Below are 24,113 nucleotides of genomic sequence, written 5' to 3'. Positions count from 1 at the left end.
AGGTAGGCCTTGAAATACATCCACAGGTACACCTCCAATTGACTCAAATTATGTAAATTAGCCTATCAGAAGCTTTTAAAGCCATGACATAATTTTCTGACATTTTTCAAGCCGTTTAAAGGCACTGTCGACTTGTATGTAAACTTCTGACCCACTGGAATTGTGATTCAGTGAATTATAAGTGAAATCTGTCTGTTAACAATTTTTGGAATAAATTACTTGTGTCATGCACAAAGTTGATGTCCTAACTGACTTGCCAAAACTATAGTTTGTTAATTAACAAGAAATTCGTGGAGTGGTTGAAAAACGAGTTTTAATGACTCCAACCTAAGTGTATGTAAACTTCTGACTTCAACTGTACTTTGTTGATATCATTGTGTATTATTGATATATTTTTTTCAAATCTGTTTGTAGAATTCATGCTGTCATCTCTTTTATGGACCCAGGCTTAACTACCTCATGGCTGGTGGGCTGCACCCAGTTGGCTTCCATGTGCTGAACATCGGCCTGCACAGTCTCATATCAGCGCTGATGATCGACATGTTCTCCGTACTGATCGGTGGCTTGGCATACGATGGGAATGGGAACAGGCTCAACCACGCACCCAAAGCTTCTCTCCTGGCTGGTCTTCTCTTTGCAGCGCACCCCGTTCACACCGAAAGCGTAAGTAGACAAACATTGTATGGAATGGAGGGATGTAAGAAATAGTGAAAACACACAGACAGGTACTATACTATACGTGTCTATCACATAATATTTGTTTGTTTTATTGAGAACGACTGAGATGAGAGGAAGAGACCTATGAGATGGGTACTGTACGCAAATATGAAAAGTGGGAGTCTTGGGGATTGAACCCGGACCCATTACAAGGGGCAATGCATAGTCCGGAGTCGGCAGTGCTGTTACCAAAACCAAACTCCGGCACTGGAGCTATGATGACACTGGGTTGTTAGCTCAATAGAATCAGAATGGACTAGAAGGGACGTCCTTAATCAAAGCAATATTCCATGGTAGATAATTGTGTAATGGCGGCCATATCTGGTGTACCATTTGATATGTAACATTTTGAACTGATAGACTTTGTCCAATTCTATGATTCCCCCTCTGGCAAACAATATCTCTTTACTTACTTTCCAAAATAATAACAGCCTCCCATCACTACATGTGTTCCAACATCCACGGGTGTTTGTTGTATTAAACATGCGTTAGAGCCATGCCAGGAACAAAGGTCCATCTCAATCGGAGTGTGCATCGAAAAGGTGTGCGTTTTGAGCGAGGCCCAGACTATTAAAAGCTTATTCATACCCGGTTGTGGTGTGTGAGGGCTGCGGTGCCCGGCTGGAGGGCTGCACCCCCCCTGCTCTCGGCTGGCTTTAATCAGGGAGGGCAACAGGCTGAGGGAGACCTGGGGGTGGGAGCGGGCAGACCACAGACCCAAGGCCTGCTGCACTTATCAAAGGAGATAGCCCCCAGGATTCCAGGATGTATGCAGTACACACTATACAGACACAGTATAAATCATGCACACTATATGTAATATACTCTCTCACACACACACACCCCGACAGAGAGGGACACACACACATGCACTGCACACACAGGCCAGTAATGAGAGTCTCCTGCGCTGGATGTTAATTGGCTGCTGTCAGTGAGGCTGTTATATACAGTACAGGAGCAGATACAGAAAGATGGTGTATTTGCGTTATTGCATTTGATCATGTGCAGGTTGTTAAAATATACATTCCGACTATCTGTTGGCTGACACAGTTGCCTTCATCATTTCTGGTCTACCCGAAGAGTCCAAAGGCAGATTAGATAATAGGTGTTGATTTTTAACTGGACATAGCTACCCACCTCAACAACATCTGGTGAAATTGCAGAGTGCCAAATTCAAAATACAGAAATAGTCATAATAAATATTCATAAAAAATACAAGTGTCATACATTGTTTTAAAGATGAACTTCTTGTTAATCCAGACGCTTTGTCAGATTTCAAAAAGACTTTAAGGCGAAAGCATACCATGCGATTATCTGAGGACAGCGCCCCGCTTACAAAAACATACAAACATTTTACAACCAAGTAAAGGAATTACAAAAGTCAGAAATAGTGATAAAATGAATCACTTACCTTTGATGATCTTCATATGGTTGCAGTCACAAGAGACCCTGTTACACAATAAATGTTTGTTTTGTTCGATAAAGTCCTTCTTTATATCCCAAAAACTCAGTTTTGTTGGCGCGTTTTGTTCAGTAATCCACTGGCTCAAAGGCAGTCAAAATATGCAGATGAATACATCCTAATAGTACCGGTAAAGTTCGTGAAAACATGTCAAACGATGTTTATAATTAATCCTCAGGTTGTCAATTGTCTAAATAATCGATAATATCTCAACCGGACAATAGCGTATTCAATAGAAAGGAAAACAAGGAAGCGTGCGCATACCAGCACTGCATGATTCTACAGTCCACTGACAAAGATCTCATTCTTCTTAATTTTTCTTAAAACAAGTCTGAAACAATGTCTAAAGACTGTTGACATCTAGTGGAAGCCATAGAAACAGCAATCTGGGTCCTAACCCATTAGATACTCTATAGGCATTCAATTGAAAATACTCACTTCAAAAAAATCCCACTTCCTGGATGGATTTTCCTCTGGTTTTTGCCTTCCATATCAGTTCTGTTATACTCACAGACATTATTTTAACAGTTTTGGAAACTTTAGTGTTTTCTATCCAAATTTACCAATTAAATGCATATCCTAGCTTCTGGGCCTGAGTGACAGGCAGTTTACTTTGGGCACGCGTCTCATCCAGACGTCGAAATACTGCCCCCAAGCCATAAGAAGTTATTAAACCCCTCTTTCTCTCTTTCAGGTGGCAGGGATTGTAGGCCGGGCAGACCTACTTTGTGCACTGTTCTTCCAGCTCTCCTTTCTGACCTACTGCAAAGCCTTCAGAGGAGGTAGGTTTTGTATGCATTAAGGATGGTGTGTCATGGTTGCTTGAATGTATACAGAGAGAGTAAGGACATGCATCACATCTATAGGCAATGTACACAAGTCTCAATGTACACAAGTAACATAGTTGATATGTCTTGGAAGTATATATATTACACACACACACACACAGTACCAGTCAAATGTTTGGACACACCTACTCATTCAAGAGTATTTATTTTTACTTTTTTCTACATTGTAGAATAATAGTGAAGACATCAAAACTATGAAATAACACATATGGAATCATGTAGTAACCAAAGGACACCAGAAACAAAATGGTAGACCTGCACCAGGCTGGGAAGACTCAATCTGCAATAGGTAAGAAGCTTGGTTTGAAAAAATCAACTGTGGGAGCAATTATTAGGAAATAGAAGACATACAAGCCCACTGATAATCTCCCTCGATCTGGGGCTCCACGCAAGATCTCACCCCGTGGGGTCAAAATGATCACAAGAACGGTGAGCAAAAATCCCAGAACCACACGGGGGGACCTAGTGAATGACCTGCAGAGAGCTGGGACCAAAGTAACAAAGCCTACCATCAGTAACACACTACGCCGCCAGGGACTCAAATCCTGCAGTGCCAGACGTGTCCCCCTGCTTAAGCCAGTACATGTCCAGGCCCGTCTGAAGTTTGCTAGAGAGCATTTGGATGATCCAGAAGAAGATTGGGAGAATGTCATATGGTCAGATGAAACCAAAATATAACTTTTTGGTAAAAGCTCAACTCGTCGTGTTTGGAGGACAAAGAACACTGAGATGCATCCAAAGAACACCATACCCACTGTGAAGCATGGGGGTGGAAAAATCATGCTTTGTGGCTGTTTTTCTGCAAAGGGACCAGGATGACTGATCCGTGTAAAGGAAAGAATGAATGGGGCCATGTATCGTGAGATTTTGAGTGAAAACCTCCTTCCATCAGCAAGGGCATTGAAGATGAAACGTGGCTGGGTCTTTCAGCATGACAATGATCCCAAACACACCGCCCGGGCAACGAAGGAGTGGCTTCGTAAGAAGCATTTCAAGGTCCTGGAGTGGCCTAGCCAGTCTCCAGATCTCAACCCCATAGACAATCTTTGGAGGGAGTTGAAAGTCCATGTTGCCCAGCAACAGCCCCAAAACATCACTGCTCTAGAGGAGATCTGCATGGAGGAATGGGCCAAAATACCAGCAACAGTGTGTGAAAACCTTGTGAAGACTTACAGAAAACGTTTGACCTCTGTCATTGCCAACAAAGGGTATATAACAAAGTATTGAGATAAACTTTTGTTATTGACCAAATAGTTATTTTCCACCATAATTTGCAAATAAATTCATTAAAAATCCTACAATTTGATATTCTGGATTTTTTTTCTCATTTTGTCTGTCATAGTTGAAGTGTACCTATGATGAAAGTTACAGGCCTCTCTCATCCTTTTAAGTGGGAGAACTTGCACAATTAGTGGCTGACTAAATACTTTTTTGCCCCACTGTAATGCAGAAACCATTTTATCGTTTGAATATTTAATTTATGAACTACGTCTCACTCATCTATGGATGTCTTCTGCAGGTAGGGAGAGCGAGGAGAAGTTTTCCATCCATTGGATTGCCGTGAGCCTCTTGCTGTGCGCTGCGGCCATGCTCTGCAAAGAACAAGGCATCACAGTCCTGGTAGGCGTGTCAAAACATCCTCACCTTACTGTTAATTAAATGCGACCTAGTAGCTGCTTTTATCCAAAGTGCGTAGATATTTAGTATGTGATCCCTGCGAGAATTAAACTCACAACCTTGGCATAGCTAGCGCCACTCTCTTGATAGTCATATACAGTACATTGTGTTTATGACTAAGCTTGTGTAATGGAAGCCTAATACATTTGTAGCCTATATTTAACTCTTGTGAACTTGACCCAGCAATTATCTGATGTCTGTCGCTGGTTTATATTGTGCTTGAATGTCTAATCTCTAATGTTTCTCTCTTCTCTCAGGGGGTGAACGCTGCCTTTGATGTCCTTCTCATCTGTAATGTAAATGTCTACGAGCTGAGCCAGAGGCTGTTCCTCAGAAGGAAAGCAGAAGACGTGAGTAACTAGCATACTACTTACAATGCCCAATACATGTCTTTATTCTACAAGGTATGCTAGTGTGGACATTGGAACAGTGACATTCGCTAGGGTTGGGAGGTATCCAGATTTTCATACATTTATAATGTTCTTGTACCATACTGGGATGTATGGTATTACCGGCACTGCACACAAGGGGCGCTATTTCTGTCCGAACGTAAAAAATATACACTACCGTTCAAAAGTTTGGCATCACTTAGAAATGTCCTTGTTTTCCATGAACACATACATGAAATGAGTTGCAAAATGAATAGGAAATATAGCCAAGACGTTGACAAGGTTATAAATAATTATTTTTAATTTAAATTATAGTGTCCTTCAAACTGCTTTTCATCAAAGAATCCTCAATTTGCAGCAATTACAGCCTTGCAGACCTTTGGCATTCTAGTTGTCAATTTGTTGAGGTAATCTGAAGAGATTTCACCCCATGCTTCCTGAAGAACCTCCCACAAATTGGATTGGCTTGATAGGCACTTCTTACGGTCAAGCTACTCCCACAACAGCTCAATAGGGTTGAGATCGGGTGACTGTGCTGGCCACTCCATTAAAGACAGAATACCAGTTGACTGCGTCTTCCCTAAATAGTTATTGCATAGTTTGGAGCTGTGCTTTGGGTCATTGTCCTGTTGAAGGAGGAAATTGTCTCCAATTAAGCGCCTTCCACAGGGTATGGCATGACGTTGCAAAATGGAGTGATAGCCTTCCTTCTTCAAGATCCCTTTTACCTTGTAAAAATCTCCCACTTTACCACCACCAAATCACCCCTAGACCATCATATTGCTTCCACCATGCTTGACAGATTGCGTCAAGCACTACTCCAGCATATTTTCTTCTTTGTGATCTTCTTTGTGATCCAAACGAACACCTCTAACTTAGATTCATCTGTCCATAACACTTTTTTCCAATCTTCCTCTGTCCGGTGTCTGTGTTCTTTTTCCTATCTTCATCTTTTCTTTGCCAGTCTGAGATATGGCCTTTTCTTTTTAACATATGTTTCTCAAACTAGACACTCTGATGTACCTGTCCTTTTGCTCAGTTGTGCACCGGGGCCTCCCACTCCTCTTTCTAGTCTGGTTAGAGACAGTTTGTTCTGTGAAGGGAGTAGTATACAGCGTTGTACGAGATCTTCAGTTTCTTGTCAATTTCTCGCATGGAATAGCCTTCATTTCTCAGAACAAGAATAGATTGACGAGTTTAGGAAAGTTAATTGTTTCTGGCCATTTTGGGCCTGTAAACGAACCCACAAAAGCTGATGCTCCAGATACTCAACTAGTCTAAAGAAGGCCAGTTGTATTGCTTCTTTAATCAGGACAACAGTTTTCAGCTGTGTTAACATAATTGCAAAAGGGTTTTCTAATTATCAATTAGCCATTTAAAATGATAAACTTGGATTACCTAACAACACCCTTAGGGTCATTATCCTGTAGGAAGGTGAACCTTCGCCCCAGTCTGAGGTCCTGAGCGCTCTGGAGCAGGTTTTCATCAAGGATCTCTGTACCTTTCTCTGTTCATCTTTCCCTCGATCCTGACAAGTCTTCCCTGCCGCTGAAAAACGTCCTCACAGCGTGATGCTGCCACCACCATGCTTCACCGTAGGGATGGTGCCAGATTTCCTCCAGATGTGACGCTTGGCATTCAGGCCAAAGTGTTCACTCTTGTTGTCATCAGACCAGAGAATCTTATTTCTCATGGTCTGAGAGTCATTAGGTGCCTTTTGGTAAACTCCAAGCAGGCTGCCATGTGCCTTTTACTGAGGAGTGGCTTCCGTCTGGCCACTCTACCATAAAGGCCTGACTGTTGGAGTGCTGCAGAGATGGTTGTCCTTCTGGAAGGTTCTCCCGTCTCCGCAGAGATACTCTGGAGCTCTCTCAGTGACATCGTGTTCTTGGTCACCTCCCTGACCAAGGCCCTTCTCCCTCGATTGCTCAGTTTGGCTGGTAGGCCAGCTCTAGGAAGGGTCTTGGTGGTTCCAAACTTCTTTCATTTTAGAATGATGGAGGCCACTGTGTTTTTGGGGACCTTCAATGCTGCAGAAATGTTTTGGTACCCTTCCCCAGATCTGTGCCTCAACACAATCCTGTCTCGGAGCTCTACGGACAACTGTCGGACCTTACATAGACAGGTATGCGCCTTTCCAAATCATGTCCAATCAATTGAATTTACCAAAGGTGGACTCCAATCAAGTTGTAGAAACATCTCAAGGATGATCAATGGAAACAGGATGCACCTGATGTCAATTTTGAGTCTCATAGCAAAGGGTCTGAATACTTACTTAAATTAGTTATTTATTTATTTATTTGTAAACATTTCTAAGAAACTGTTTTTGCTTTGCCATTATGGGGTATTTTAAAGTAAGACTTTAATGTAAGAAAATGTGGGAAAATCGAAGGGGTCTGTATACTTTTCGAATGCTCTGTACATTGTGGAGTTGAAACTGGGCTAGCTAGAAAACTAGCAAACTAAATGCATAGCCGGAGCCCTGAGCTGGAGAAAATGTATTTGACACTTCTTACGTATTTAGCTGGCAAACATTAGTAGTGAATTTAAAGTTTAAACTGATCAACTCTCTTGGGTTGCTCAACAGTGGATCGTCATGTTACGTTTGCTCCATTCGTTTTTTGTAAAGAAACATACACTTATGTGACTGGCTCAATTGACTATTTCAGATTTTTCTTTTGTACGGTATTTAAAATCATACCGTCGGTAGAATGCAGGTATGGATATTGCATCGTAGCTATTGTAACATAATTTCACCATACACTCATATAACCATTAAAACCATGATTATATGAGTGTATGTCTAACTAGAGCCTGTACGATATGGGATTTTTTGTTTTTCCGATTTTAGAGAGTGGAAATATTAATCAATAACGGATATGTGCCGATTTATTTTTATTTTAGCTGAAATTAAAAAAAAAACTTCCGTACGAAGATACTCAACTTTGATGTCTTACATTTGAGGAAAGAACATTCATGTAATAATTTAGGAGCACCAGAAAGAGATGTTTAATGTAAAAATGGTGTTACTCTAATCTAGTGAAAGGAGAATAAACTGCACTGATTCCATCATCAACAAATAAATGCCTAGGCTCTGAAGAATGAGCTGCCTCATGCTAGCCAGCTGGAAAACAACGACAGGACACATTTTCAGTGTATTAGTAATTAGCTATGTTTTCATCGATTGTAAGGCTGTAGCCACTGAATTCTGGTAATCACTTGAAAGGAAAAACAAGCTTTGTCTTTGTGCTATCTGGGATCCTTGGGACCTCCAAACAAATGTTTAGTGTAATGGTTCAGGTTTAGCGTAGGGACGTCCCAAGGATTCTTGATACTACTAAGCTTCAGTGAATGGCGTCAAGAACTCTCACACAGCTAGTTAGATGGCTGGCTAGCTAGCACTTGTCAAGGAAATGGATTAGCGATTGGCGAAACGTGAATTTGAACCAGTCCCTATCAAGTGACAATGAACCCATACATCAAAACGTAGCTGCAAAGTGCTACTTTGTAAACCGCCAAGTTTTTTTTTTGTGTGTGTCTCGGAAAACATTTGAATGACAGAGCTTGAGGAATATGCTTCGCAAAGAGCATATATAACACTAGATCTCGCTGGCTTCACTAGAGGGCATTAACGTTACCACAGAGTTGAATGTTCTTAGCACGGCACTTACTTGGTACGCCCCATCAATTGTTTGTCGAGACACCTGACATCCTACCAAGACACTTCACGTAATGGTATATGCCCAGGGTGCATTTTTGGCACTTTTATTGAGCTGGCCAGCTCAATAAAGTGGTAGCAGTAAGACTAAGAGTTAGTTCACAGTTGTTCACTCTCCTCTCTGACTTAAGGCATCTGCATGCTTCCCAGCCGAAACAGTTTGGAAGTGTTTGTGCATATATGATGACATTTTGTGACGTTTTTGTACTTCGGTAAGGGTTTTATCAGCTTTTCAGGCACAAGACATCTTTTCTCGAGGCAAGCCGAAGTCTATGCCCTTTCGTCGGTGATTGGTCAACAGTAGGGATTCTTCAAGTCTTGTCATTCAATGAGAGATTACTCATTTTCATGCCCAGTTTTTCTGCACCAAACATCTTAGTTAATGTAAAATTGTGCGGCTAAGATCTCTGCAAAAACATAAACATTTATGAGAGATTTCTTAAGCAGTTGGTGGCATTAAGTCCATGCACAATAAAGTCAAATTCTATGAACTACTACTTTCTCCACATCTTGTATATGTCCTTTCCAATGGATCAAACGGCAATACAAATACATCAGTAAAAGGATACTATTGGTCGGGCTCTACCTCTTACACTAATTATGTTGCTTTTCCTGTTACACTACTCTATATGCCCTTATGTTATACTAGGGAAGTTGTGTTTTCGTAGCTAGGGCTGACAGAAAGGGTTTGTGAAAAGCAAAATCAACAACCTCTGCATAATAATAACAGTGGCTTTGTGAGAATGAGAAAGTTCACAGTTTGCCATTGTTATGTAAATGCAGGCTGAAAAGTACCAGTTGCTTGGCTTTGACCCAAAGTGAGAGCATGACCGCCGGAGCCATGGCCAGTGAGACACATGTCGGCCCCGCGTAGATGGAAACAAAATTCTGAGCCTTTTGGGTAAAACACTGGGGTAAATCCTGTATGGAAATGCACCAGAATAGCCTTCTAACATGTACCGATCATGTACCCTATGGTTATGGTTAGGTAAGTGTACCTAATTTGGACTCGGGCTGTTGTTGTTGTGGACTCCTCTATTACTATGTTTTTCTGGTGTGTGTCGTGTCAGGTGAGTGAGCGGGTGCGGACGGGCCTCCTGATCCGATTGGCTCTGCTGGCCATGGGCGGAGCCTCCCTGCTGTACGCCCGCTGGAGAATCATGGGAACTGGGCCCCCCGCCTTCACTGAAGTAGACAACCCAGCATCCTTTGCAGACAATGTCTTTCTCAGAGTGAGTCGTGTTTTACCTATTTGAATGATACTGGATAGAGTGTGTAGGCTAAATAACGACTCTTATGGTAATTTGTAACCTCACCCTCCTTTATGGAAGGAAATTATTTTAAAGTTATGTCAGAATACTAAATCTAAATGGATTAAGTTTTTTGGTTTTGGATGGTCTTTTTAGGATGTGATCTTGATAGTTGAAAACATCTAACTATCACCACGCAGACCTCTGTAGTAGTACAACAATCATAATCGTATTTTTTTATTTCAAATGTTCTTATTTTTTCCCTCTCTCTCTCCTTTTTCCTCACACTCTGCCATCTTACTCTGCCATCTCACTCTGCTCTCTCACTCTGCTCTCTCTCTCTTTCTCTCTCTCTCCCTCCCATTCTCCCTCTCCCTCCCACTCTCTCTCTCCCCTCCTTCCCACTCTCTCTCTCTCTCTCTCTCTCTCCCTCCCCTCTTTCATTCTCATCCCCTGTCCTGTTCTGTGTGATTGGCAGATAGTCAACTATAATTACTACTACTCACTGAATGCCTGGGTGCTGCTGTGTCCCTGGTGGCTGTGTTTTGATTGGTCCATGGGCTGTGTGCCCCTCATTAAGTCAGCGTTTGATTGGAGGACGGCCTGGCTGCTGCTGCTCTGGTGCTTCCTGATAGGCTTGATAAGCCAAGCCTTATGCTCACAGGACAGCCAGAGGAGGAGGTAGGAGAGAGCTCAGCCGACACGTGTGCACACACACACACGCACACACACACACTGTTGTCAAGATAAAACATGTTTGGATACAATGTTAGTTACTCAGTTATGAACAGTGGATGGAATGTGATTCAAGCATCACCTCTGATCACTTTATAGAAACATTCAGAATAATCTCAGCTGATTTACAACTGTATATTACACAGTATGTCTATGTGTTGTAAGTATTATGTAACCGTGTTTTTTAGGGGTCCAAGCAGTGAAAAGAACAAAGGCCAGCACACTGAATATGCTCTGATGAAAATCCTTTGAAATGTTGCCAATAAAGGTGGTAATTGGAAGCATATATAGTGTGCAGGTCTTTCTGTTTTTTTCCTACTATACTTCATTAGCCCAGTGTTATGTTTCCACTTCCACCAAGGTTTTTTTTAAAGGATGTCGGTATGACCATGACCTTTTCTATAGACTGGTGAAAGCAGTGAAACACCCACCCACCTCGTCCTCCTCACGTCCTGTTCACTGCAGACCCTCATTCAAATAATAGGTGTGAGTTCAGGTGGGCCGACCAAAAGTGGTGAAGGTAGGCAACAACACGTCCGCCCCTCTGATCCTCAACATGGGGGCCCCCTGTACTCCCTGTTCATCCAAATATTACAAAGTGTTACTTTGACCCTGTGAATCTTGTCAGGACGTTGACCCTGGGTCTGGTGCTGCTGGTAGTCCCCTTCCTGCCCGCCTGCAACATATTCTTCAGGGTTGGCTTCGTCATTGCAGAGAGGGTCCTCTACCTCTCCTCCGCTGGCTACTGTCTGCTACTGGCCTACGCCCTGGGACACTGCTGCGGCCGCTGGAGCAGATGCAAGGTAGAGAATATACACACACACACCCTCGCCCAGCTAAAAGCTACACATCACATATATTTGAGGTTCTCCCAAATGTTTTTGTCACCTGATCCAGTCTTTTGTTGGACATTGAAAAGAGATGGAGGATTTAAGACTGTTAGGACGGAGCTGAATCAAACAGGGTTCACTTCATTGCCTTCACTTCATTGTCCTGTTGTAACGGATGGTCCTCAATCTTGTGTGTTGTAGGGGCTGCTCCGTGCCTCCCTGCTGGCCCTGCTATGTGTGTATGTGGCTCGCTGTGCCCTGCGCAGTCACCAGTGGCGGTCCGAGCAGAGCCTCTTCACCAGCGCCCTGTCAGTCTGTCCACTCAATGCCAAGGTGGTGTCTGTCTGTCTGATGTGTCTATCTTTCTTGCTGGCTTGTCTGTCTGTCAGGATTACTGGTGCATCGATTGGTGTGTCTGTCTGTCTGCCTCTTTGTCAGACCATATTGGGTCCTCAAGCTGTCATGAAAATGATTCCCAAACTATTCAAAATAAGTTTTATTTGAATTTTATTAGTTTTATTTTGTTTGTTTTTTGTCTTTCCCTCTCCAGGTGCATTATAATGTGGGTAAGAACCTAGCAGACAGAGGGAACACCAGTGCTGCCATCAAGTACTACAGAGAGGCAGTCAGGTACGAATACTACAGGTTCACACTCTCAATATGAGTTTTTCTATAGTTCTATGGTACATGTAGGTTACATTCCAATGTCCATACTTGTATATCACTTACACCCAAAATATTGTTTCAAACTAGGTGTTATGCTACTGTGGATATTGGAACAGAGTCGCATTGGAAAGCACATGTCACGATAACACTTTATCAAACCTACGGCTGAAACCATTGAACCTCTCAGCTGTGTTTTGTGTCAGGTTGCACCCTACGTATGTCCACGCTATGAACAACCTAGGCAACATCCTGAAAGAGAGGAACAAATTGGTGGAGGCAGAGGAGCTTCTGGCAAAAGCTGTACTCGTACAGTAGGTGGACACACACACTGTCATGCACGAACATATGCATGCATGTACATGCACACAGAAAAGAATCACAGATATAACTTTATTAGCCTTTGACTTCACAAAAAAACAAAACATTCCGGACATTAAACGCAACTGTGGTGTTCTTCTGAGAAAGGCCGGACTTTGCAGCAGCGTGGATGAATCTGGGAATAGTGCAAAACAGTCTGAAGAAGTTTAAGGAAGCAGAGCAGAGCTACTGGAACGCCATCCAATTCCGGAAGAAATACCCTGACTGTTACTACAACCTGGGACGCCTGGTGAGTGCAAAGGTTGGACATAAAGCCACCAACCGAGGTTGGACTTAAAGCCACCAACCGAGGTTGGACTTTAAGCCACCAACTGAGGTTGGACTTTAAGCCACCAACCGAGGTTGGACTTAAAGCCACCAACCGAGGTTGGACTTAAAGCCACCAACCGAGGTTGGACTTAATGCCACCAACCGAGGTTGGACTTAATGCCACCAACCGAGGTTGGACTTAAAGCCACCAACCGAGGTTGGACTTAAAGCCACCAACCGAGGTTGGACTTAAAGCCACCAACCGAGGTTGGACTTAAAGCCACCAACCGAGGTTAGACTTAAAGCCACCAACCGAGGTTGGACTTAAAGCCACCAACCGAGGTTGGACTTAAAGCCACCAACCGAGGTTGGACTTAAAGCCACCAACCGAGGTTGGACTTAAAGCCACCAACCGAGGTTGGACTTAAAGCCACCAACCGAGGTTAGACTTAAAGCCACCAACCGAGGTTGGACTTAAAGCCACCAACCGAGGTTGGACTTAAAGCCACCAACCGAGGTTGGACTTAAAGCCACCAACCGAGGTTAGACTTAAAGCCACCAACCGAGGTTGGACTTAAAGCCACCAACCGAGGTTGGACTTAAAGCCACCAACCGAGGTTGGACTTAAAGCCACCAACCGAGGTTAGACTTAAAGCCACCAACCGAGGTTGGACTTAAAGCCACCAACCGAGGTTGGACTTAAAGCCACCAACCGAGGTTGGACTTAAAGCCACCAACCGAGGTTGGACTTAAAGCCACCAACCGAGGTTGGACTTAAAGCCACCAACCGAGGTTGGACTTAAAGCCACCAACCGAGGTTGGACTTAAAGCCACCAACCGAGGTTGGACTTAAAGCCACCAACCGAGGTTAGACTTAAAGCCACCAACCGAGGTTGGACTTAAAGCCACCAACCGAGGTTGGACTTAAAGCCACCATCCGTAAGCTTTCCTACTGTCTAACAGTCAATACAATTTACACTAATTAATTATTGAAGGATATGTTATTAATTGCCTTATGAGCTCAGTACTGTTGTACCCCAAACTGTAAGGTTAAATAAACTATATGTTTAAATGTATCATGTTGATCAGTCTATGTAGAAAAAGTGAATTCAATAGATTTGAGAGTGGTAACCTTTCCCGATAAGGTTCTGTAGCTTGTTCTGTTCCAAACCTAGTGGCAAGGCTGCTGTAAGCCTCAAACACAGACTGCAGATTGTGGCTTTGATGATGAATGAAGGTGATGTGGTTTGCTAGAATGGTAATGTAGGAAATCTACATAACCTGGTTCAAGCATTCATAACATCACCCTGAAGAAGGCACAGCGATGCCGAAACGTTGGTGTGTTTTTAGCCAGTAAATGACTAGGAGCTTATACCTGTGGAGTGTGCAGCTCTTTGTTTTTAAAGCTTACTGTTTATTCACCGTTAGTCAGCACCTAAATCATTTCCTCTGGGTGTGTGCAAGCTCATGCTTTTTATTTGTCTAGTATGCAGACCTGAACAGACACCTAGATGCTCTGAATGCGTGGAGGAATGCTACAGTGCTAAAGCCTGACCACAGCCTGGCATGGAACAACATGGTCATACTACTGGACAACACTGGTAACCACACACACACACACTGCCACATGCACGTACACCACATACACACTTCTAACACACACTTTCACAGACACACACACACTACCACATGCATGCGCACCCAAGGCTCTAAATAAAGTCATTTAAATTGGTAGCACTGCTTCACCTAAAGTGAACACAACATAAGCACAACATAAAATCTGTTTCTCAAATGAGACACTTTAATGTCATTGTCCTCTTGCTCAGTTGTGCACCGGGGACTCACACTCCTCTTTCTATTCTGGTTAGAGACAGTTTGTGCTGTTCTGTGAAGGGAGTACCTGTCGGCCCCAGCCTCGAACGCAGATCCTGTATGTACCTAACTGACAAACTCTGTCCATTCATTGCCATTTACCCGTTGTTGTCTTAGCTCTCCTGATCTACATTTGTGTTTGCTTTTTACCTCTCTCTAATGTCAATATATCTTGTCTACTGCTGTCTTGGCTAGTTCTTATTGTTTTATTTCACTGTACAGTCGTGGCCAAAAGTTTTGAGAATGACACAAATATAAATTTTCACAATGTTTGCCGCCTCAGTTTGTTTGATGGCAATTTGCATATACTCCAGAATGTTATGAAGAGTGATCAGATGAATTGCAATTAATTGCAAAGTCCCTCTTTGCCATGCAAATGACATGAATCCCCAAAAAACATTTCCACTGCATTTCAGCCCTGCCACAAAAGGACCAGCTGACATGTCAGTGATTCTCTCGTTAACACAGGTGTGAGTGAAGACAAGGCTGGAGATCACTCTGTCATGCTGATTGAGTTCGAATAACAGCCTGGAAGCTTCAAAAGGAGGGTGATGCTTGGAATCATTGTTCTTCCTCTGTCAACCATGGTTACCTGCAAGGAAACACGCGCCGTCATCATTGCTTTGCACAAAAAGGGCTTCCCAGGCAAGGATATTTTTGCCAGTAAGATTGCACCTAAATCAACCATTTATCGGATCATCAAGAACTTCAAGGAGAGCGGTTCAATTGTTGTGAAGAAGGCTTCAGGGCACCCAAAAAAGTCCAGCAAGCGCCAGGACCATCTCCTATAGTTGATTCAGCTGTGGGATCGGGGCACCACCAGTACAGAGCTTGCTCAGGAATGGCAGCAGGACAGGTGTGAGTGCATCTGCACACACAGTGAGGTGAAGACTTTTGGAGGATGGCCTGGTGTCAAGAAGGGCTGCAAAGAAGCCTCTTCTCTCCAGGAAATACATCAGGGACAGACTGATATTCTGCAAGAGGTACAGGGATTGGACTGCTAAGGACTGGGGTAAAGTCATTTTCTCTGATGAATCCCCTTTCCGATTTGTTTGGGGCATCCGGAAAAAAGCTTGTCCGGAGAAGACGAGGTGAGCGCTACCATCAGTCCTGTGTCATGCCAACAGTAAAGCATCCTGAGACCATTCGTGTGTGGGGTTGCTTCTCAGCCAAGGGAGTGGGCTCACTCACAATTTTGACTAAGAACACAGCCATGAATAAAGAATGGTACCACCACATCCTCCGAGAGCAACTTCTCCCAACCATCCAGGAACAGTTTGGTGACAAACAATGCCTTTTCCAGCATGATGGAGCACCTTGCCATAAGGCAAAAGTGATAACTAAGTGGCTCGGGGAACAAAACATCGATATTTTGGGTCCATGGCCAGGAAACTCCCCAGACCTTAATCCCATTGAGAACTTGTGGTCAATCCTCAAGAGGCGGGTGGACAAACAAAAACCCACAAATTCTGACAAACTCCAAGCATTGATTATGCAAGAATGGGCTGCCATCAGTCAGGATGTGGCCCAGAAGTTAATTGACAGCCTGCCAGGGCGGATTGCAGAGGTCTTGAAAAAGAAGGGTCAACACTGCAAATATTCACTCTTTGCATCAACATCATGTAATTGTCATTAAAAGCCTTTGACACTTATGAAATGCTTGTAATTATACTTCAATATTCCATAGTAACATCTGACAAAAATATCTAAAGACACTGAAGCAGCAAACTTTGTGGGAATTAATATTTGTGTCATTCTCAAAACTTTTGGCCACGACTGTGGAGTCCTCAGTCCCGCTCAAAATGCCTTAGCTCTTTTTGTCCCACCCCACACACATACGGAGACCTGACCTTGCTTAACTGGTGCCTCCATAGGCGAGACCTCTCGTCACTCAATGCCTAAGTTTACCTCCACTCTACTCACATCCTACCATACCATTATCTGTACATTATGCCCTGAATCTATTCTACCATGCCCAGAAATCTGCTCCTTTTATTCTCTGTCCCCAACACACTAGACGACCAGTTCTTATAACCTTTAGCCGTACCCTTATCCTACTCCCCCTCTGTTCCTCTGGTGATGTAGACGTTAACCCAGGCCCTGTAGCCCCCAGTTCCACTCCTATTCTCCAGGCACTATCATCCCCCTCTTCAAAGGTGGAGACACTCTAGACCGAAACTGTTACAGACCTATATGTATCCTGCCCTGCTTTTCTAAAGTCTTCGTGAGACAAGTTAAACAGATCACCGACCATTTAGAATTCCACCGTACCTTCTCCACTATGCAATCTGGTTTCTGAGCGGGTCATGGGTGCACCACAGCCACGCTCAAGGTCCTAAACGATATCATATCCGCCATCGCTAAAAGACAATACTGTGCAGCCGTCTTCATCGAAGGCTTTTGACTCTGTCAATCACTGCATTCTTATCGGCAGACTCAACATTCTTGGTTTTTCAAATGAATGCATCGCCTGTTTCCCCAACTACTTCTCAGATTTCAGTGTGTCAAATCGGAGGGCCTATTGTCTGGACCTCTGGCAGTCTCTATTGGGGTACCACAGGGTTCAATTTTCCAGCCAACTCTTTTCTCTGTGTACATCAATGATGTCGCTCTTGCTGCTGGTGATTCTCTGATCCACCTCTATGCAGACAACACCATTCTGGCATATACTTCTGGCCCTTCTTTGGACACTTTGTTAACAAATCTGCAGACGAGCCATTACAACACTCCTTCCGTGGCTTCCAACTGCTCTCAAATGCACCTTAGCCAAATACATTTCAACTCAGTTTTTCACAATTCCTGACATTTAAAATGATTAAAAATTATGTTCCTAGGTCAGTTAGGATCACCACTTTATTTTAAGAATGTGAAATGTCAGAATAATAGTAGAGGGAATGATTTATTTCAGCTTTAATTTCTTTCATCACATTCCCAGTGGGTCAGAAGTTCACATACAGTGGGGCAAAAAGTATTTAGTCAGCCACCAATTGTGCAAGTTCTCCCACTTAAAAATATGAGAGAGGCCTGTAATTTTCATCATATGTACACTTCAACTATGACAGTCAAAATGAGGAAAAAAAAATCCAGAAAATCACATTGTAGGATTTTGAATGAATTTATTTGCAAATTATGGTGGAAAATAAGTATTTGGTCAGCTACAAACAAGCAAGATTTCTGGCTCTTACAGACCTGTAACTTCTTCTTTAAGAGGCTTCTCTGTCCTCCACTCGTTACCTGCCATGGTGGCGAAGTACGTACAATATAGCAAGTAAAACACTGGAATGGTAGATTTGCAGTGGAAGAATGTGCAAAGTAGAAATATAAATAATGGGGTGCAAAGGAGCAAAATAAATAAATAAATACAGTAGGGGAAGAGGTAGTTGTTTGGGTTAAATTATAGATGGGCTATGTACAGGTGCAGTAATCTGTGAGCTGCTCTGGCAGCTGGTGCTTAAAGCTAGTGAGGGAGATAAGTGTTTCCAGTTTCAGAGATTTTTGTTTTCCTTGCAGGGTGATAATAAGAAGTGTGGATCATCATTATTTGGTCCATAAAGGTTAATGACCCATATCTGTTTATGGTCCAATAACATATTTAAACATAAACATATTGCACGCTGGGATCAAAATGACTGTTAATTAATAACATCACCCCTTTTGAGTTTCTTTGCCCATGGGAGAAATGCACTACCGCTCAAAAGTATTGGGTCACTTAGAAATGTTCTTGTTTTTGAAAGAAAAACACATTTTTTTTGTCAATTAAAATAACATCAAATTGATCTGAAATACAGTGTTGTTAATGTTGTAAATGACTATTGTAACTGGAAACGGCAGATTTTTTTTAAATCTACAAAATACCAGTCTCAACATCAACAGTGACAAGGCGACTCCGGGATGCTTGCCTTCTAGGCAGAGTTCCTCTGTCCAGTATCTGTGTTCTTTTGCCCATCTTAATATTTTATTTTTATTGGCCTGTCTGAGATTTGGCTTTTTCTTTGCAACTCTGCCTAGAAGGCCAGCATCCCGGAGTTGCCTCTTCACTGTTGACGTTGAGACTGGTGTTTTGAGGATACTATTTAATGAAGCTGCCAGTTGAGGACTTGTGAGGCGTCTGTTTCTCAAACTCTAGACACTCTAATGTAATAGTCCTCCTGCTCAGTTGTGCATCAGGGCCTCCCAATCCTCTTTCTATTCTGGTTAGAGACAGTTTGCACTATTCTGTGAAGGGAGTAGTACACAGCGTTGTACGAGATCTTCAGTTTCTTGGCAATTTCTCACATGGAATAGCCATAATTTCTCAGGACAAGAATAGACTGACGAGTTTCAGAAGAAAAGTCTTTGTTTCTGGCCGTTTTGAGCCTGTAATTGAACCTACAAATGCTGACGCTCCAGATACTCAACTAGTCTAAAGAAGGACAGTTTTATTGCTTCTTTAATCAGTATGACCGTTTTCAGCTGTGCTAACATAATTGCAAAAGGGTTTTCTAATGATCAATTAGCCTTTTAAAATGATAAACTTGGATTAGCTAACACAACGTGCCGTTGGAACACAGGAGTGATGGTTATTGATAATGGGCCTCTGTACGCCTATGTAGATATTCCATAAAAAATCTGCCGTTTCCAGCTACAATAGGCATTTACATTAACAATGTCTACTCTGTAATTCTGATCAATTTGATGTTATTTTGATGGACAAAAAAACGTGATTTTCTTTCAAAAACAAGTACATTTCTAAGTGACCCCAAACTTTTGAACGGTAGTGTATATTTTTCCACACAACTTTAACTAAAATTGTTGAATGAGTTTCCTGTTGACAATAGATATTATGTTCCTTCTCTTTGACCAAGTTAAATATTGTTATGTTCTTATCATCTGCTAAACCATTACAATTATAACTGGCTATACTTATTTCACCATTTACCATAATGAGATACAAGTTTCAAATCTATTTATCATAATATGTTTGTAAATGTACCATGGTGATTGAGTATCCATATTAGCTGTACCATGATATTTGCATTGCTACTAAGTAACCCTCCAATTGACTTCCGCTAAAGCACCCTCTCTTATCCCAAGCTCTCTCTTTCTTTCTGTGCCCCCAAATGTTTAGATATATACTGGTAAAGTAACCAGGTTGTTAGCTAATGAGGTAACATGACTGAACAAGGTGTAAACAAATGTGTGGTTTTTGAACGACCCGCGACATGGTTTATGAAGAGAGCCTAAAAACAAACATTTTGGTCCACCAAGCACTTTTGCAGGTCGATGAAAAAAATCTATCATCCACTCATAATTCTTACCAGTCGATACATTTATTCGCCATAATAACACCAAAAATCACCCCAAAAAATTGTCTAGTTTTTTTCCCTCCGTGTTTCCGATTTCCCTAGTTTTCTTTTCTTCAGGTTTTCACTCTCAAAATCATACCTTTTTTAATAGAACATCCCATTTTGTTGTTTCTCTAAGTCCACAAGAATGCTTAAACCACATCAGGAGACCACATGTGAGTTCTGGGGAAGAAAATAAAACACATGTTTTGCAGGGTATATTTGCCCTTTTTTAATTTTAATTCTGTTTATAAAACAAGACACTCGATCCATACAGATCATCATAAAATCATATTATTGTGCCAGGTAAGTTTACTCTACAGTTAACATTTAATTTGGAATTGAATACGTCTCAGGAAAGTTGCAAGAAATACAAGTCACTGATGAATTTTCTAACATTCTTTACATGTAGGCTTTGGATTGAAGTACAAGTCACTGATGAATTCTTTAACATTCTTTACATGTGGGCTTTGGATTGAAGTACAAGTCACTGATGAATTCTTTAACATTCTTTACATGTGGGCTTTGGATTGAAGTACAAGTCACTGATGAATTCTTTAACATTCTTTACATGTGGGCTTTGGATTGAAGTACAAGTCACTGATGAATTCTTTAACATTCTTTACACGTGGGCTTTGGATTGAAGTACAAGTCACTGATGAATTCTTTAACATTCTTTACATGTGGGCTTTGGATTGAAGTACAAGTCACTGATGAATTCTTTAACATTCTTTACATGTGGGCTTTGGATTGAAGTACAAGTCACTGATGAATTCTTTAACATTCTTTACACGTGGGCTTTGGATTGAAGTACAAGTCACTGATGAATTCTTTAACATTCTTTACATGTGGGCTTTGGATTGAAGTACAAGTCACTGATGAATTCTTTAACATTCTTTACATGTGGGCTTTGGATTGAAGTACAAGTCACTGATGAATTCTTTAACATTCTTTACATGTGGGCTTTGGATTGAAGTACAAGTCACTGATGAATTCTTTAACATTCTTTACATGTAGGCTTTGGATTGAAGTACAAGTCACTGATGAATTCTTTAACATTCTTTACATGTGGGCTTTGGATTGAAGTACAAGTCACTGATGAATTCTTTAACATTCTTTACATGTGGGGCTTTGGATTGAAGTACAAGTCACTGATGAATTCTTTAACATTCTTTACATGTGGGCTTTGGATTGAAGTACAAGTCACTGATGAATTCTTTAACATTCTTTACATGTGGGCTTTGGATTGAAGTACAAGTCACTGATGAATTATTTAACATTCTTTACATGTAGGCTTTGGATTGAAGTACAAGTCACTGATGAATTCTTTAACATTCTTTACATGTGGGCTTTGGATTGAAGTACAAGTCACTGATGAATTCTTTAACATTCTTTACATGTGGGCTTTGGATTGAAGTACAAGTCACTGATGCATTCTTTAACATTCTTTACATGTGGGCTTTGGATTGAAGTACAAGTCACTGATGAATTCTTTAACATTCTTTACATGTGGGCTTTGGATTGAAGTACAAGTCACTGATGAATTCTTTAACATTCTTTACATGTGGGCTTTGGATTGAAGTACAAGTCACTGAGGAATTCTTTAACATTCTTTACATGTAGGCTTTGGATTGAAGTACAAGTCACTGATGAATTCTTTAACATTCTTTACATGTGGGCTTTGGATTGAAGTACAAGTCACTGATGAATTCTTTAACATTCTTTACATGTGGGCTTTGGATTGAAGTACAAGTCACTGATGAATTCTTTAACATTCTTTACATGTGGGCTTTGGATTGAAGTACAAGTCACTGATGAATTCTTTAACATTCTTTACATGTGGGCTTTGGATTGAAGTACAAGTCACTGATGAATTCTTTAACATTCTTTACATGTAGGCTTTGGATTGAAGTACAAGTCACTGATGAATTCTTTAACATTCTTTACATGTGGGCTTTGGATTGAAGTACAAGTCACTGATGAATTCTTTAACATTCTTTACATGTGGGGCTTTGGATTGAAGTACAAGTCACTGATGAATTCTTTAACATTCTTTACATGTGGGCTTTGGATTGAAGTACAAGTCACTGATGAATTCTTTAACATTCTTTACATGTGGGCTTTGGATTGAAGTACAAGTCACTGATGAATTATTTAACATTCTTTACATGTAGGCTTTGGATTGAAGTACAAGTCACTGATGAATTCTTTAACATTCTTTACATGTGGGCTTTGGATTGAAGTACAAGTCACTGATGAATTCTTTAACATTCTTTACATGTGGGCTTTGGATTGAAGTACAAGTCACTGATGAATTCTTTAACATTCTTTACATGTGGGCTTTGGATTGAAGTACAAGTCACTGATGAATTCTTTAACATTCTTTACATGTGGGCTTTGGATTGAAGTACAAGTCACTGATGAATTCTTTAACATTCTTTACATGTGGGCTTTGGATTGAAGTACAAGTCACTGATGAATTCTTTAACATTCTTTACATGTGGGCTTTGGATTGAAGTACAAGTCACTGAGGAATTCTTTAACATTCTTTACATGTAGGCTTTGGATTGAAGTACAAGTCACTGATGAATTCTTTAACATTCTTTACATGTGGGCTTTGGATTGAAGTACAAGTCACTGATGAATTCTTTAACATTCTTTACATGTGGGCTTTGGATTGCACGAATCTGCATTCACATTCTTCTCTAGGGCACTTGGAAACAACTGCACAATGAAGACTATCATTACAACAATTATTATCTGGGAGCATGTATCTAGGAGCATAAGCAACCAAAATGGTCGTTCTTTAGAGCCATGTGCGTACCACACACACACACACCACTAACACACACTTTGACACACTCACCACAGTTGCTGTCTAATGGGAGATACTATGAGTGACAATACCCATCACTTGCTTTGTTTTGTGCCCAAACTATTTTGGATATTCAAAATCAATCTTTAATAGTTGAGTAATGGATGAATTTCCATTGATTACATGCGCCGCAGAGTTAGTCAAATGCCTCATTTTTACTCATTCATCCGTACGCACAGTTGTTCAAAGATTGTTTCTGTACGTTAACAGCAGTGAAGACAGAGACAAAGATAAAAAAAATGGGGGGAAATTTGATCTAAGCGCCCAACGTGATTAGACTGGAAGAGCAGGAACCGGCAATGCTTGAAATTTATGTATTAAAGCTTTGTGTGTGGAGTTTTCCAAAGGCACTCTTCCCTGCCGTGTGGAGAATGCGCTGATTTCCAGACGTTGGCGCCGCTTTTGTCAGAAGCCTCTCCCAAGGGGGGCGGGGTCTCCCAGGAGGGCCCTAGAACCATCCAATCGCCAGCCAGCATGCCCATGATCAAACGCAAGGCAGACACAGAGAAGTGCCCCCTCAGAATTCAGAATCCCCCTCCTCCACCCACTCTCCCCATAATTTCTTCCCCAAATCTGCCAAGACTACATGTCACCAAAAAACATAAAGTAACTGGGGTGTGCTTCCTTTATTCTCCTTTATTGCACAGAGACAAAGCTGAGCTAGCACACATACACTCAGCAATAAAAGAAACATCCTCTCACTGTCAACCCTGTTTATTTTCAGCAAACTTAACATGTGTAAATATTTGTATGAACATAACAAGATTCAACAACTGAGACATAAACTGAACAAGTTCCACAGACGTGACGAACATAAATTGAATAATGTGTCCCTGAGCAAAGGGTGGTCAAAATCAAAAGTAACAGTCAGTATCTGGTGTGGCCACCAGCTGCATTAAGTAATGCAGTGCATCTCCTCCTCATGGACTGCACCAGATTTTCCCGTACTTGCTGTGTGATGTTACCCCACTCTTCCACCAAGGCACCTGCAAGTTCCCGGACATTTCTGGGGGGAATGGCCCTAGCCCTTGCCCTCTGAGCAACAGGTCCCAGACGTGCTCAATCAGATTGAGATCCGGGTTCTTCGTTGGCCATGGCAAAACACTGACATTCCTGTCTTGCA

The 24,113-nt window shown here is 41.8% G+C and overlaps 1 protein-coding gene across 3 annotated transcripts in view; it reads left to right on the top strand.

Annotated features, from left to right (window-relative positions):
• The window catches only part of LOC139380305 (transmembrane O-mannosyltransferase targeting cadherins 4), a 43,843-nt gene that overhangs the window by 12,932 nt on the left and 6,798 nt on the right, over positions 1-24,113 (top strand). The window contains exons 4-16 of one of the 3 annotated variants that reach the window (XR_011628434.1): positions 447-663; positions 2,874-2,965; positions 4,551-4,647; positions 4,962-5,054; positions 9,882-10,043; positions 10,540-10,742; positions 11,425-11,599; positions 11,828-11,959; positions 12,177-12,256; positions 12,496-12,603; positions 12,758-12,899; positions 14,406-14,520; positions 14,788-14,849. Coding sequence is in view for 2 of the 3 variants with exons in the window: in XM_071122896.1 (XP_070978997.1) it covers positions 447-663; positions 2,874-2,961; positions 4,547-4,647; positions 4,962-5,054; positions 9,882-10,043; positions 10,540-10,742; positions 11,425-11,599; positions 11,828-11,959; positions 12,177-12,256; positions 12,496-12,603; positions 12,758-12,899; positions 14,406-14,520 (1,616 nt within the window). In the remaining variant the exon portion in view is untranslated. Of the gene's footprint in view, positions 1-446; positions 664-2,873; positions 2,966-4,546; positions 4,648-4,961; positions 5,055-9,881; positions 10,044-10,539; positions 10,743-11,424; positions 11,600-11,827; positions 11,960-12,176; positions 12,257-12,495; positions 12,604-12,757; positions 12,900-14,405; positions 14,521-14,787; positions 14,850-24,113 lie in introns of all 3 variants that reach the window. The other 2 variants (XM_071122896.1, XM_071122895.1) reach the window with 2 other exon arrangements.

This window comes from Oncorhynchus clarkii, chromosome 22 (genome assembly GCF_045791955.1).
Source record: "Oncorhynchus clarkii lewisi isolate Uvic-CL-2024 chromosome 22, UVic_Ocla_1.0, whole genome shotgun sequence".
In the NCBI taxonomy this organism is placed as follows: domain Eukaryota; kingdom Metazoa; phylum Chordata; class Actinopteri; order Salmoniformes; family Salmonidae; genus Oncorhynchus; species Oncorhynchus clarkii.
This window is presented reverse-complemented; position numbering and strand designations above follow the sequence as displayed.